Source organism: Cynara cardunculus, assembly GCF_001531365.2.
Source record: "Cynara cardunculus var. scolymus isolate 2C chromosome LG 15, CcrdV1, whole genome shotgun sequence".
In the NCBI taxonomy this organism is placed as follows: domain Eukaryota; kingdom Viridiplantae; phylum Streptophyta; class Magnoliopsida; order Asterales; family Asteraceae; genus Cynara; species Cynara cardunculus.
The window spans coordinates 13,628,606-13,640,852 of NC_037542.1; the positions used below are offsets into that span (position 1 = coordinate 13,628,606).

Here is a 12,247-nt window from a genome sequence, read left to right on the forward strand (position 1 = left end):
ATCTCCACCTAAATGCACCTACCTTGTCCATTGAGGGGAGTTAGGTGGGTAAAGGTTACCGAGTTCATGGGCATTTGTTCCATCCTAGTCCAACGCCATGGATTTATTTCGACTTCCATTTATCCTTTGATTGGTGGTTTTCTTTCAACAGTTTTGACATTCAATTGCATCAATTTTCAATAGATGGTAGTTTCGTTTAGTTTGCTTCGTCTTCCATTTTTATGGTAAAGTGTAATGTAGGCTAGTATTTTATAGGATTTGTTGGTTGTTTTTATGTGGTTTTGCTTCGTTTACCATCCTGAAGGTAAGATCAGCCTATCCTCAGCCTGTTCATGCATCCATGTCACAGATGGTGTCTTGGCCATTTTTGTTGTTCTATCATTTGTATGCTAGCTTTTTKKWRRWKKTKKKKKKTTTTYYWWKRWTTTTCCTTTGTTTACCATCCCGAGGGCATGGTCTGCCTATCCTTATTTGGTTCAAGCATCCATGTCACGGGTACACCACCTCCTATATGCTCCTATCATTGAAGGGCGTTAGGTGGCTAAAGGTTACCAAGTTCATGGTTGTTTGACTGTTTGGTCCTTCTAAGTCCGATGTCATGGATTTACCTTTCGACTTCCATTTATCCATTGATTGTTGTTTTCTAAAAATGGTTTTGAGATTTAATTGTTTTAATATGTCTAAGGATAGTAGTTTTGTTTTAAGTTGTGGAATCTTCCATTTTTATGGTTAAGCATAAAGTAGGCTAGAATTTTGTGGGGTTTTTGTAGTTTTGCTTTGTTTACCGTCCTGAAGGTAAGATCCGTCTATCCTCAGTTAATTCATGCATCCATGTCACAGGTTCACCACGGCCTATATGCTCTTGGCTTGTCCATAAGGGGCTTTGGGTGGCTAATGGTTACTTGGTTCTAGGGTTTTTAGTCATTCTGGTTCAAGGTCATGGATCTATTTATTGGCTTCCATTTATCTATTGATCGTGGTTCTCCTGGGGTTGAGTTTGATCATTCAGAATTGGCTTCTTTCTCTGTTCGGTTTATCTTTGGTGATGTAGGTTCAATCGTTCTGCTCTGCCAACGAATCTTGGAGGCTCGTTGATTTCATTTTGCGATGATGTTCCGACTATTGCAGTCCTGAAAGGACTCCTTTGAGCACGTAGAAGTAAGTACCGTTTGTTATGAACTGGACCGATTAAACAATGGAAGTAATATCCAGGAGATAAGAACAAGTGGCTGATGATTCAATTAACAACAAAAAGGAACAGTTTCTCCTAAACAGAACTCTGGATAATTTTCTGGATGATCCTTCACTCTCACTAACTCCCTATTCATTCACAGCCGTAACAGATTCTAGGATCAAAATTCCCCAACTACCTGTTCTAGAATATTACTCCTACTATTGGGCCAGTGCATAACACGTTTCTTGATGCTTATGAATAAATTTTGCTTGATCAAATCACAAAATACTGTTTCTAGGAGTTGGCGATTGAATGCAGGCGTGGTTTTGTTGCCATAAAATGAACTGAACCCATCCAATTTTCTAAGGAATGTGGTTTATCAGGTTTTTTCACTGGTTTCTTAATTTATGCTACTTGTTAAATTTACCTCAAAAGAAATAGATTAATGTCATTATGTAAGATGTGCTTATGGTATTATGTTATGTCACAATTCTGCAGGATCATAGCCAAATGTTGAGATAACTCTTGGGTATTTCAACTGTAAGACAGATGATTGTATTTTTAGAAAATATGTGTTTCACACTGATCCTCGTGGTTAAAAAATGCAGTGTTCTGATGAATCATTTGGATATTAAAAGATTTCTACTACAATGTCAATATTTGAGCGATTGGCTCTCTCCAGTTATGTTCACAAACTAACTGATGACTTCAACTACCATAACCTCCCCTGGTTATGCTTCTCCTCCACCGACTTAACCATCTACTCCGACGTGTAACCACTTGTGAATCAAAAGGACCATTCTGCCTTCCCTACTTCTTGAGTTCGTAAAACATATATGTGGCTTACTATTACCTGCCCGCCATACATCCACCTTGTCTCCAACTCCATATGTTTATTCAACTATGTTGGAATAAACTTGTATGAATGACACGACCCAATAGCTCTCCGTAATTGAGAAACATGAAACACCTAATGGATCTTAGTTTTTGGCTTTTTGCTGCCACCACTACTCCCTCTGTGCACAAGACTTGAAATGGTTTATGCTTGAAATGGTCCATAAACCGGGCTGCTAGCTTCACTCCTTTTTCCCTCAAGGAATTTTGTCTATACGGTCACAAGTTAAAGAACACCAACGATCCACTATAAATTGGACATCTTTCCGATGCTTATCCGCTTGTTGGTTCACTCAGTTAAAGAACACCAATGATCTGCTTGTTGCTTTATTTTCCGTCGTTTAATCAAACATTATACTCTTGCTCAATGTTATTAGCATGTAGCATACCACTCAAATATRTGATGTCTTATTGGTTTCATTAGTTTTGTTAACTTATACCGTTGCTATTTCACAATTGTTCGTGAGACTTGTATGCTAGATGCAGTAAGAGGCTTCATTTAAAAGTCTATTTTTTGGCTTGTTTGTCATACATGTTTGTTTACAATCGCATTTTCACAATTGTCGCATTTAAAAGTTGAATTCTATGCCAAGTGTTGGAATTCTGAAATTGATTGAATGGACTTCATTTATATGGACATAATACATCAACCACACTTTTCCTTGTCTGCCGTTTGAGATGCGTATCTTTTTTTCCCCTCAGCCTCTGTACAGAGAACTTTATACATTGAACCCTGCAACGTTTTTCGTCCACTCCTTTGTGAAGGCATTCAGTGCCAGTGATAAGAATAAAGATGAAAGTATTAGAAGCATAGTGTCTGAACCCACTCCAGGAGTCTATACGTTTGATATGCTGCAGCCACGTTTCTGTGAAATGCTGCTAAGCGAGATATTAACTAGCTCTGTAAATGTCATCTTGTCATTGGGCGTGAAACACCCAACTTTTCCTGTAGTTTAGTTGTTATGCTTTCTTATCAGGTTCTGATTGCTTAGGTAGAAATTTTTTAAAAATGGGTCCATGAAACAAAGTTCAGAATCATGCGACCAAATACAATGAACAAGTATGGTGCCGTTCTTGATGACTTTTGGCATGGAATCCATGCTTGAGAAGTTGATGGAAGACTTCATACGACATATCTCAAAAAGTAAGCTCTAAGAAGTAGCATGAACTAAAAAGTAGTAGAGAGGTTTGAAAGGTTGACAGATGCCCTGCATATCTCTTACATCACTTTCTGCTTTTAAATTTCATGCAGTTTTCTTCCCTGACGTTGGAGGATATTCTCTTGATTCCAATCATGGATTTGTGGTTGAGTACGGAATGGATAGAGATGTCGAATTGGGTATATTATCAGTTAAATTTTCATGTTTCTTACGTTGGCAACCAACCTTTTCTCATTGTCAATTTTGTTTTCACCAGTTTCTGCMCATTGTAGTGCTGTTTATGATCTATCTTGGTACTTTTGTACGACTAATAAGCATTTTTTAACAGCCCCATGGAAATATGGAGGAAAATTTGGGTAATAGGTTCTATYCATTGGTCTTTTCAGGACAAACCACATGTGTATGTAGTTAGTGTCCTTGGTGTGATTGGCACTATACATYCGAGAATGGTAGCTACTTTGATGCTAATATGCCACTTCTCTGCCAGAGTTGGGAAGTTCCTGATCTTTCCCTTGGGGTCATAGTGAGTATGGCTGTGATGCAAGCATGGCACAAACTCAGAAAAAAGAGCCACGGAAGTATATGGATATATGATCATATCCCATCCAATATAGAGCAATCAAATTAAATCGTATGACTGCAAGTTTTTATAGCAGATCATAGAGTACAGATGAATAAACAAATTAAAAGTCTAATTTGTAACATTTTCTAGGCCTAGGATGAAATCTAATAAAATCTTATATTAAAGCTCAACCAATTAGAGGTCTGTTCTTGCATGACGAAGAGAGAAAATTAGTTGATTTTGGCTTGTGCATGCCATATCCAAAGTAACCGAAGAATATGTTAGGCTTTAAATGCACATTGTCAGGATTCTGAAAGAAAATAATTTCCATTGGTAGCTTATATACTATGCTGTGGTGGTAGCTGTTAGGGATGTGGAGAGAAAATTGCCTACAACCAAATTATCATATCTTGTTACAATTTTAGGGTTCGCATTGTATTAGAATTATCATATCTTGTTACAATTTGGATTTCATCCCTTATAGAGAGTTTCTAAATGGTACATTCTCTTAGGAATTCTGCACCTAGAGCTATATATATATAGGCGAAGGATCGTGTGAGAATAGGAATTAAAGTGAGAAGCCTAAGAAGGGATCTGGACCCTTGATCACTTTTAATCTCACCCCCACCCCATGAATTCCGTTATCTCGGGAATTGATCAATGCACCGCATTAATGTTGATCTTCAGTTAGGATTTATCCAAGGGTGGAGATCCCTTCTTACCCTTCTCACCATAACTTCCATTCTCACCGGAACCCAACCTTATATATCTATATCTATTTCATGCAACGGGAAAATGGCCATCTTTGTGGAAAACAAAATGAGGCTTAAAATGCTTGGTACATTAGATATGGCCTCAATGTTGATGAAAGAGCACCAAGATATATGGCATTACATAATCAGATTTTGAGTGATAGCTTTAAATTTTAAATTTTTTACACATGGCATTATCTTCACATGATTGCTAGTCATTGTATTATGGTATCTCAATCTTGTTACTGTTTCAGTCGTCAAAATTCTTGACAGCATTTTATTTGTATCAGAACACTCATATATCTTCATTTATAGGTTTTCATGTGGATGACTCAGAAGTAACTTTGAATGTATGCTTGGGCAAGCAGTTTACTGGTGGGGAGTTATTTTTTAGAGACGTGCGATGTGAGAAACATGTGAATAGCGAAACACATCCCGAGGTATGTGGACATTTTTTTTGTTGCGCTATATGCATCTTTGAGTAAGGTGTTAGCTAAAACCTTACCTTTTCTTGAGATTATTTTTTAGAAGTGGCATTTCTTTCATTCCATGTTAATATTTTTTTGAGGCGTGCGAAGTGAGAGACATGTGAATAACGAAACACATCCTGAGGTATGTGGACAATTTTTTTTGTTGCACTATATGCATCATAAGTATGGTGTTTGCTAAAACGTTACCTTGTCTTGAGATTATTTTTTAATTATCTTTGGTTTAAATTATTTCGTATTTTTTAAGTGATGACAAGCTTTAGCTCTCCTAGGTTCCCTGTGAAGCTTTAGAAGTGGCATTCTCTTCATTTCATGTTAAGTGCTAGGGACGGACCCTGATTTTTTTTCAAGCGGTTGCACCATTTGACTATAAGAAACAAATCTAGGGAAATTTTTCACAAAATCATCATTGGTCTGTTGGTTAGTGTGAGGTCATGTGTTCAAGCTTTTATTGCAATTTTTTCCAGATACATAATAAATCTGAAATTAAAAACTAAAAACTAAGAAAATGACACTAATGGGATTCAAAGTCGGGTCTGGGGTGTAAGAAAAGCCTTGCAAACCAACTCAACAAAGGAAAACTTGTGTCCTCATTGTAGTTTCAAAATATATATGGTGGCACACAACAAATTAATGCGGGTGACACTTTTCACGACCCTATAATTTTTTACACTACGACGGAGAAATGAAACGGTGGCATGAGCCACCGTATGCTCACATTGGGTCCGTCCATGTTAACTGCAATGGTTCCTATCTTGCGATGTCCTGTCATAAAATGCAATACAACCCAGATTGACATGTAGTTTGAATAGAAGTCTAAACTCTATCATTAATCTATACTACCTTATAAACCAGATTTATCAAAAGTCTTAAAAACAATTTTTAATGCACAAAGTACTATGTATTTATACACAAAGTCTTAAAAACAACTCATAATGCATTAAATACTACTACTTTATGCATTCAGTCTTAAAATCTCTTAATCTACAATTAAAATAACATATAGTACAAGTTACCAATGCACATTATTACGTTTTCTTTTCATGTTCCCAATATACTTTTAACACCTTTCACTTATGTCTTCACCCTCTCAAACCTCTATGTCTTCTCCCCATCCCCCATGGTGAGATTCAAACTGATATTCCCCACGAGTTATTAAAAGTTCTCTCATTCATCTCTCATTCAATTGCTCTACAACTCTCAGTCTCGCTCTCGATCTCTTGATTCTTTGCTCTTGGTGTAAATCGAACACATTTATGGAGTCGTTTAAATATGTTGGATTTTAAATATATTGGATTTTAAACTATCATACAATTGTTTTCATCGATAGACTGTAATTGGAACCGTAACTCTTATTTATTCAAATTGTATTAATATGTAAAGAACAAGTGTAATTTATATCATCGTTGATGCTATGTGCTGTTGGTAGCTTGGAGATGGAGATACGCTTTTTATGATAAAGAATGGAAGTAATGTATTGGTGATAAAATAGGAACTCCTTTTCCAGATTTCATTCGTGTATTGTGATCCTCACACCACCAGCAAACTAACGTATCTACGAGGAGAAATCAATGGTTAAAAGGGTGGGTCGCAAAGTATCTTCAAGTTCCGACTTAAGGTAGTAATCTCGAACCATTCTCTAAATTGTTCATATGTTTATGTTAGATATTTAAGAATTGTCCCCATAAGAACCAATTGATCTAAGAAAGAAAGGACCGTATAGGACAACACATTGGCTGGATCAGTGGTCAACAACCAATGTGCCACGACCGTCAGATTTGAAACATAACCTGATCCACCATCCATTCACACCCCTTATGCCTCCATAAAGATTTCTGAAAAGCCACCATCCCTCAGTCTGATTGAATCCACACAGATACCCATATTCAAACCAGCAGCAACCAAAATTAGAAACAACCACTAAACACCATTTTGATGTGGTCTGAGATTGAAAAATCAAAATGGGATAGCCATTGACCCAGCTGTAGGAAACCAGAACCCAAAGCAGGTCTTGATAGTTGAACACAGAATCATTAGTAGCAGAGACAGTCCCATCCACCACTCACTCATGGCATCCATGACATGGGATTCATGTATATACAATATAGTGATTACAGCACACAAAAACATCAGTCTTCTCTTGATGTCACAGATAAACAGCAAACCATAACTTCTTTACCCCCAATCCCAAAGAAATGAAGCCTTCACCAAAAAACCATATCTACCCCCTCCCTCCTCTCAGTATACACAGTCCCAAAAAGAGAACACTGTACACCAGATGAATGATCCTGAATTTCAATCCCTTCCTTCAAATATTTCAGCCAGCGAGCATAGTAGTCCTTTTTGGAGGAGAATGTTTGATCAAATTGGCAGGGTCCTACTGAGAATTAGCATGTATATTCCTATTTTACGATTTGATGATTGTGGTTTAATTTTTGAAGATTAGTCCCTGTTTCCACATGTGGTGGTACAATATTATTTTTAAAGAAACCAAATCATGGTTACTTAACTAACTGTAACTGCTGAAATTTGAAACATAGTGATCAAATTTTGGTGGTTGTGTTTCTGTCAGGAGGACAATCTGAAATGAAAGCTATGCTAAACCTACATGCACTTGCCAAAACAAAAAAAAAGCGTTGGTCCTAGTATTAAAAAAGAACTAACAAATACACAAAGGCAAAACACACCTTGTATGTTTTAACATAGCTCTATTCCTTCATCTGCATATAAAACATGATAATGAATATATTTGCACTTTCAAAAACATTCTTCATCCTCTGTGAAGCATGCTCTTTAATAACTCAGTAGCCTTATTCATTTCTCCTATCTTGCAAATACAACAAGTCATCACCTTGACATGATTCAAATCACCATCTTGATACAACCCAGCAACTAAAGTTTTGTAGGTAGCCGCATTTGAAGCATCTTCTTTCTCTCCCATCAGCATAAATATTTTTATTGCTTCACTTAATTGATTCCTTTTGGAAAAACAATCTATGATTGAATTCTAAGCTTGAGCATCTAGCCTGCAACCTCTTGTATTTAGCAACACGAGGATATCTTCTACTTTCTCTTGTTTGATATGAGCATCATTAAAGAAGTATAATGATACTCATTTGGCATCATTAAAGATAGGGGAAATGAGTAAGGCTACTGAGTTATTAAAGTACACGCTTCATAGTGGATGATGAACGTTTTTGAAAGTGTAAATGTATTCATTATCAAGTTTTATATGCAGAAGAAGGAATAGAACTATGTTAAAACATACAGGTGTGCTTTGCCTTTGTGTATTTCCCTGCCTATTTCTACTACCTCTGTGTCTTCTTACACTTGGATGCTAATAATGCTTTCTAGAATGATGATCCTAAAGAAGTATTCTTGAAGTCTCCATTTGGTATTGGAAGGAGGTCTGGTTAGCAGTCACCTGGAACATGGTTTCCATTTGGTATTGAAAGGAGGGTCCTTCTGAGGGTAAACAGTCCACACTTTATTCACTAAGGTTTTGGATGAGTGAAATTGATTACTAATTGTTATATAGATTACGTCGATTTCACAGGAGATACCCTGGTTGAAATGGAGAGGTTGAAGGACATTTTTAGCATACCGATTTGGTCCGATATGTACCGATAGTTCACCTATATTTTCATGGAAAAATCGGTCCGATATACCGATTTTCTATAAGGCAAATGTTTGGGCTTAGATTTTTCGGCCTCTTTTTTTGGTCAACCACTCAACACATATATTAGGTCTCATGCTTCTTCTCTTCTCGGTTCTTCACGCTTCTGCTCACGAAGCAGTGAATGTATTAGATGATATTGACTCGGATGTCGAACCTATTGCTTGCGATTAGCTCGTTTTTGAACATTTTTCTTATTTTGTTTTCTGAGACTTCTTTATGTGATATTTTAATTTTGAAACTATAATTCTAAACTCTAATTAATGCATATGATATGTTTATGGATGCATACATATAATATATATATATATATATATATATATATAATTCTAAGAAAAATATTATATTAAGCGCTATATTGGACCGATATATCACCGAAATATCGAATATTGGTCCTGACGATATTCGATATCTTGACCGCAGTAACAACATAGATGTGAAGGAACTCATGGCTCACTTGGTCAAGTTGCAGTCCCCTCTTAGTGAAGTTAACAGGTAAGTTTCTCCTGATTTCTTCCTTGTGGATTCCTTTCTGTTACATGCAAATGTTTTGGACCTTATTTAGAAGTTAGAATCCTGGCAACTTCAATCTCTTAGGTCCCATTTGGTTTGCAGGATTGTTTTCCAGGGATTTGAATTCGAAGTCATTGGTGTGTTTGGTTTGTAGGATTTGGAATGGAGTTAGATTCTATTATTTGTAAATAATTTAATAAAAAATTATAAAAATAATTAAATTACATTTTTATTAATTGTGTTTTTAACATTTTTTAAAACCTTATTACATACAATCCTAGGAAATCCGGTGAAATCCCAAGCAGTCCCTAAGAATTTCAAAATTCTATGTTTGTAGGATTTCATTTAAATCTTAGGATTTCAAATGCGGACAATCCAACAAACCAAACATGGGGTTGAAATGGATTTGAACCCCTAAATCCATTTCATTTTTGCAAAGCAAACGAGACCTTAGGGTATGTTTCGATTGTGGGATTTGGTAGAACCTGGAAGGATTTGGAATTGAAATCCCACAAACATTGGATTTAGATATCTCATGTGATAGTTGGTATTTCATGATATATTTTTTTTGTAATAATGTTTTAAAATATGTTAAGAAATACGTTTTGTAATAATCAATTAATAAAAGGTTGTTTAATTATTTTTAATGTATTCTTATAAATTTATCTATAAAGAATGGAATTGAAAAAGTCCTACAAAATCGAATGCACCAAAGACTCCAAATTCTTCCATGAAATCCAAATTCCTCAAAAACATCCCATCAAATCAGACGGTTATTAGCAACAGTTCAAATGGCTGTCACGAATGCGTGTGCATACAACATTCTCACGCATTACATTCATTTCACGACAATAGCATTTGAACATTTACAATAGAAATGGCCTACAAAGGGGCTGTTTAGCAAACACTAAGAGGGTAAAGGATGACAACTGTTGGTTCACATACATATTCCGACATTTTATCTAAAGTTTATTAGCAGCAAACCTCACCTTTGAGCTCGGTGCTTTGTTTTCATCAAGACTCGAGAAGTATTGTATTTGGGTTTGAATTGAAAATGCATAATCCACTCGTTCTTCAAGCAACATCTTCGCTTCATCAGCCCGGCCTTCCGAACATAACCCATAAGTGAGTGAGCCATGAAGGACCAAATTCAGCATACAATTCATCTTCTTCTTCATTTCATCCAACTCCTTGAATGCAAGACCAAATTCAGTATTGTATTACACGATCCCCCTCTGTTTTCTTAACGCATACATCCTTCCCGCCCTTTGCACCGCTCATTTCTTGCCCGCAATCGCTTAGTCTCTAATCTTTATCCATCGAAAAGAATTTGTAACAAAACAGATCGATGGGGACGGCATGGCATCGGTATAGTTTTATAGGCAATAAACTGAATCTGCTTCTTGTTGTAAGAGAGACAACGACATGTTGAGTTCGAAATCCGCTAGGGTTGGGCTTTCTAGAGAGAAAGGTTCTAGTTCTTCGTTGTTATGACGGAGATCGGAGAAACACCGGTTATGGCTATCGATTAGGCCTTTAAATTGCGTCAAGTCATGAGGATGACCGGAGAAGTAATCCACGATGACCGGAGGTGTTGAATTTGGCATCAGGGAGACTTGATTAACCAGATTATCGGGTGGTAAAATCGAGTAGAGAGAGGTAGTGTAATCATGATATATTCTTCCGTCGGATCGATCGATGAATGAAGACGAGAGGTCTTCGCCAACAACGCAACAATAGGGAAATTTATTATAATTCTGCATTCTCTCAATAAATTTGATCTCTTTAACACAAAAATTCAAAGAAAATTGGCTTCAATCAAATTAGGTTTTCATGACGTTAACAATTTTTAAGCATCCATGGACCCATACAAGTGCATACGGTGGCATGTGTATGATATGTGTTGAGAATTTAACACATAACGCGCTCTTTTTAGGACTTTTTAGTTACGWTAATTTCTTTTCATTCCCAAATTGAGTCATTTTCATTTATTTCTTTATACTTTTGTTATTATGAAGCTAAATGTTGTGGTTGACTTGATGGCATGCAAAATTGAAGCTAATTGAGAGTTTTTGTAAAAACAGCAAATGCTACAGCATTRGTGCAGCGTTGGCCTGGGTCTTACACGACTTTTTGGAGGACTTAATGAACAAGACATTGGCTTTTTGAAGGTGGAATACAGCTGTAAAATGGCTGGATTTTTAGTAGAAAATCATATGTACTCTCTAGTTAAACTCATATGTATTCTCTAGTTTAGCTTTTGTACTTCTTAGTTGAACTTTGGTTAAGGGTTGTACTTTTTAGTTATGCTTTTGTTGTATTGTAACTAGTGTTGGTTAGCTTAGCCTCCAAGCTTAGYTCTTTTGTCTTTTAGTGCCCATTTTGGGTATAAAAAGGAGGCTAGAGTTACCATTTTACACACCCAATTAATCCATCATACTTTGGATTCTCACTTTTCTCCCAACTTTTCTCCCAACTTTTCYTCCTTTTACTTTAAACCCTCTTCAAGGGTGTTCTTCAAGTTCTTCAAGTTCATCTTCATCTTTTTATTTATTTACTTTCTTGTCTTTTATTTTCCGCTATTTACTTTCTCGTCTTTACATTTCCGCAATTTATTTTACGCTATTTACATTCCGTCATTTATTTTACGCTATTTACATTCTCGTCATTTACATTCCCGTCATTTACTCTATTGTCATTTACAATTCCGCAATTTATTTTATCGTCATTTACTTTACGCAATTTACATTTATGTCTTTATTTTACGTCATTTATTTTTTACTTTCCGTCATGAGTAGCTAAGCTTTTATAGTTTGGGTGTAAGACGGAAATGTGAGATTTTTAAACCAAACAAAAATAGCTAAGTGTTTCGTAAACAACGTTTCATTGTTTCATTCGAGTTTTTATAAAACCAADMAYAYTTCTTGACGGGTTGATCACTTGAAAGTGTTAAAGTGCGATGGACTTAGAGATAAGCCATCAATAAGCACGTCAACTTGGATGACATAAGAGGTAGACTTGAGAAAGT

General features: G+C 36.2%; 1 protein-coding gene and 1 long non-coding RNA gene across 3 annotated transcripts; both read left to right on the forward strand.

Annotated features, from left to right (window-relative positions):
* Positions 1–520: 520 nt before the first annotated feature.
* Positions 521–5,195, forward strand: LOC112528781 (uncharacterized PKHD-type hydroxylase At1g22950-like). The gene is made up of 3 exons (XM_025139855.1): positions 521–3,212; positions 3,321–3,407; positions 4,858–5,195. Exons 1-3 carry the CDS (start codon positions 3,131–3,133, stop codon positions 5,025–5,027), a joined length of 339 nt encoding a protein of 112 aa, XP_024995623.1. The 5' UTR covers positions 521–3,130; the 3' UTR covers positions 5,028–5,195.
* Positions 5,196–6,471: 1,276 nt separating this feature from the next.
* On the forward strand, positions 6,472–11,667 carry LOC112528782. Of its 2 annotated transcripts, none has more exons than XR_003070836.1 (3): positions 6,472–6,648; positions 9,130–9,201; positions 11,304–11,667. It is a non-coding gene; the product is annotated as an uncharacterized LOC112528782 (long non-coding RNA). The 2 variants fall into 2 exon arrangements; XR_003070837.1 differs by lacking the exon at positions 11,304–11,667 and adding an exon at positions 9,322–9,398.
* Positions 11,668–12,247: the final 580 nt, after the last annotated feature.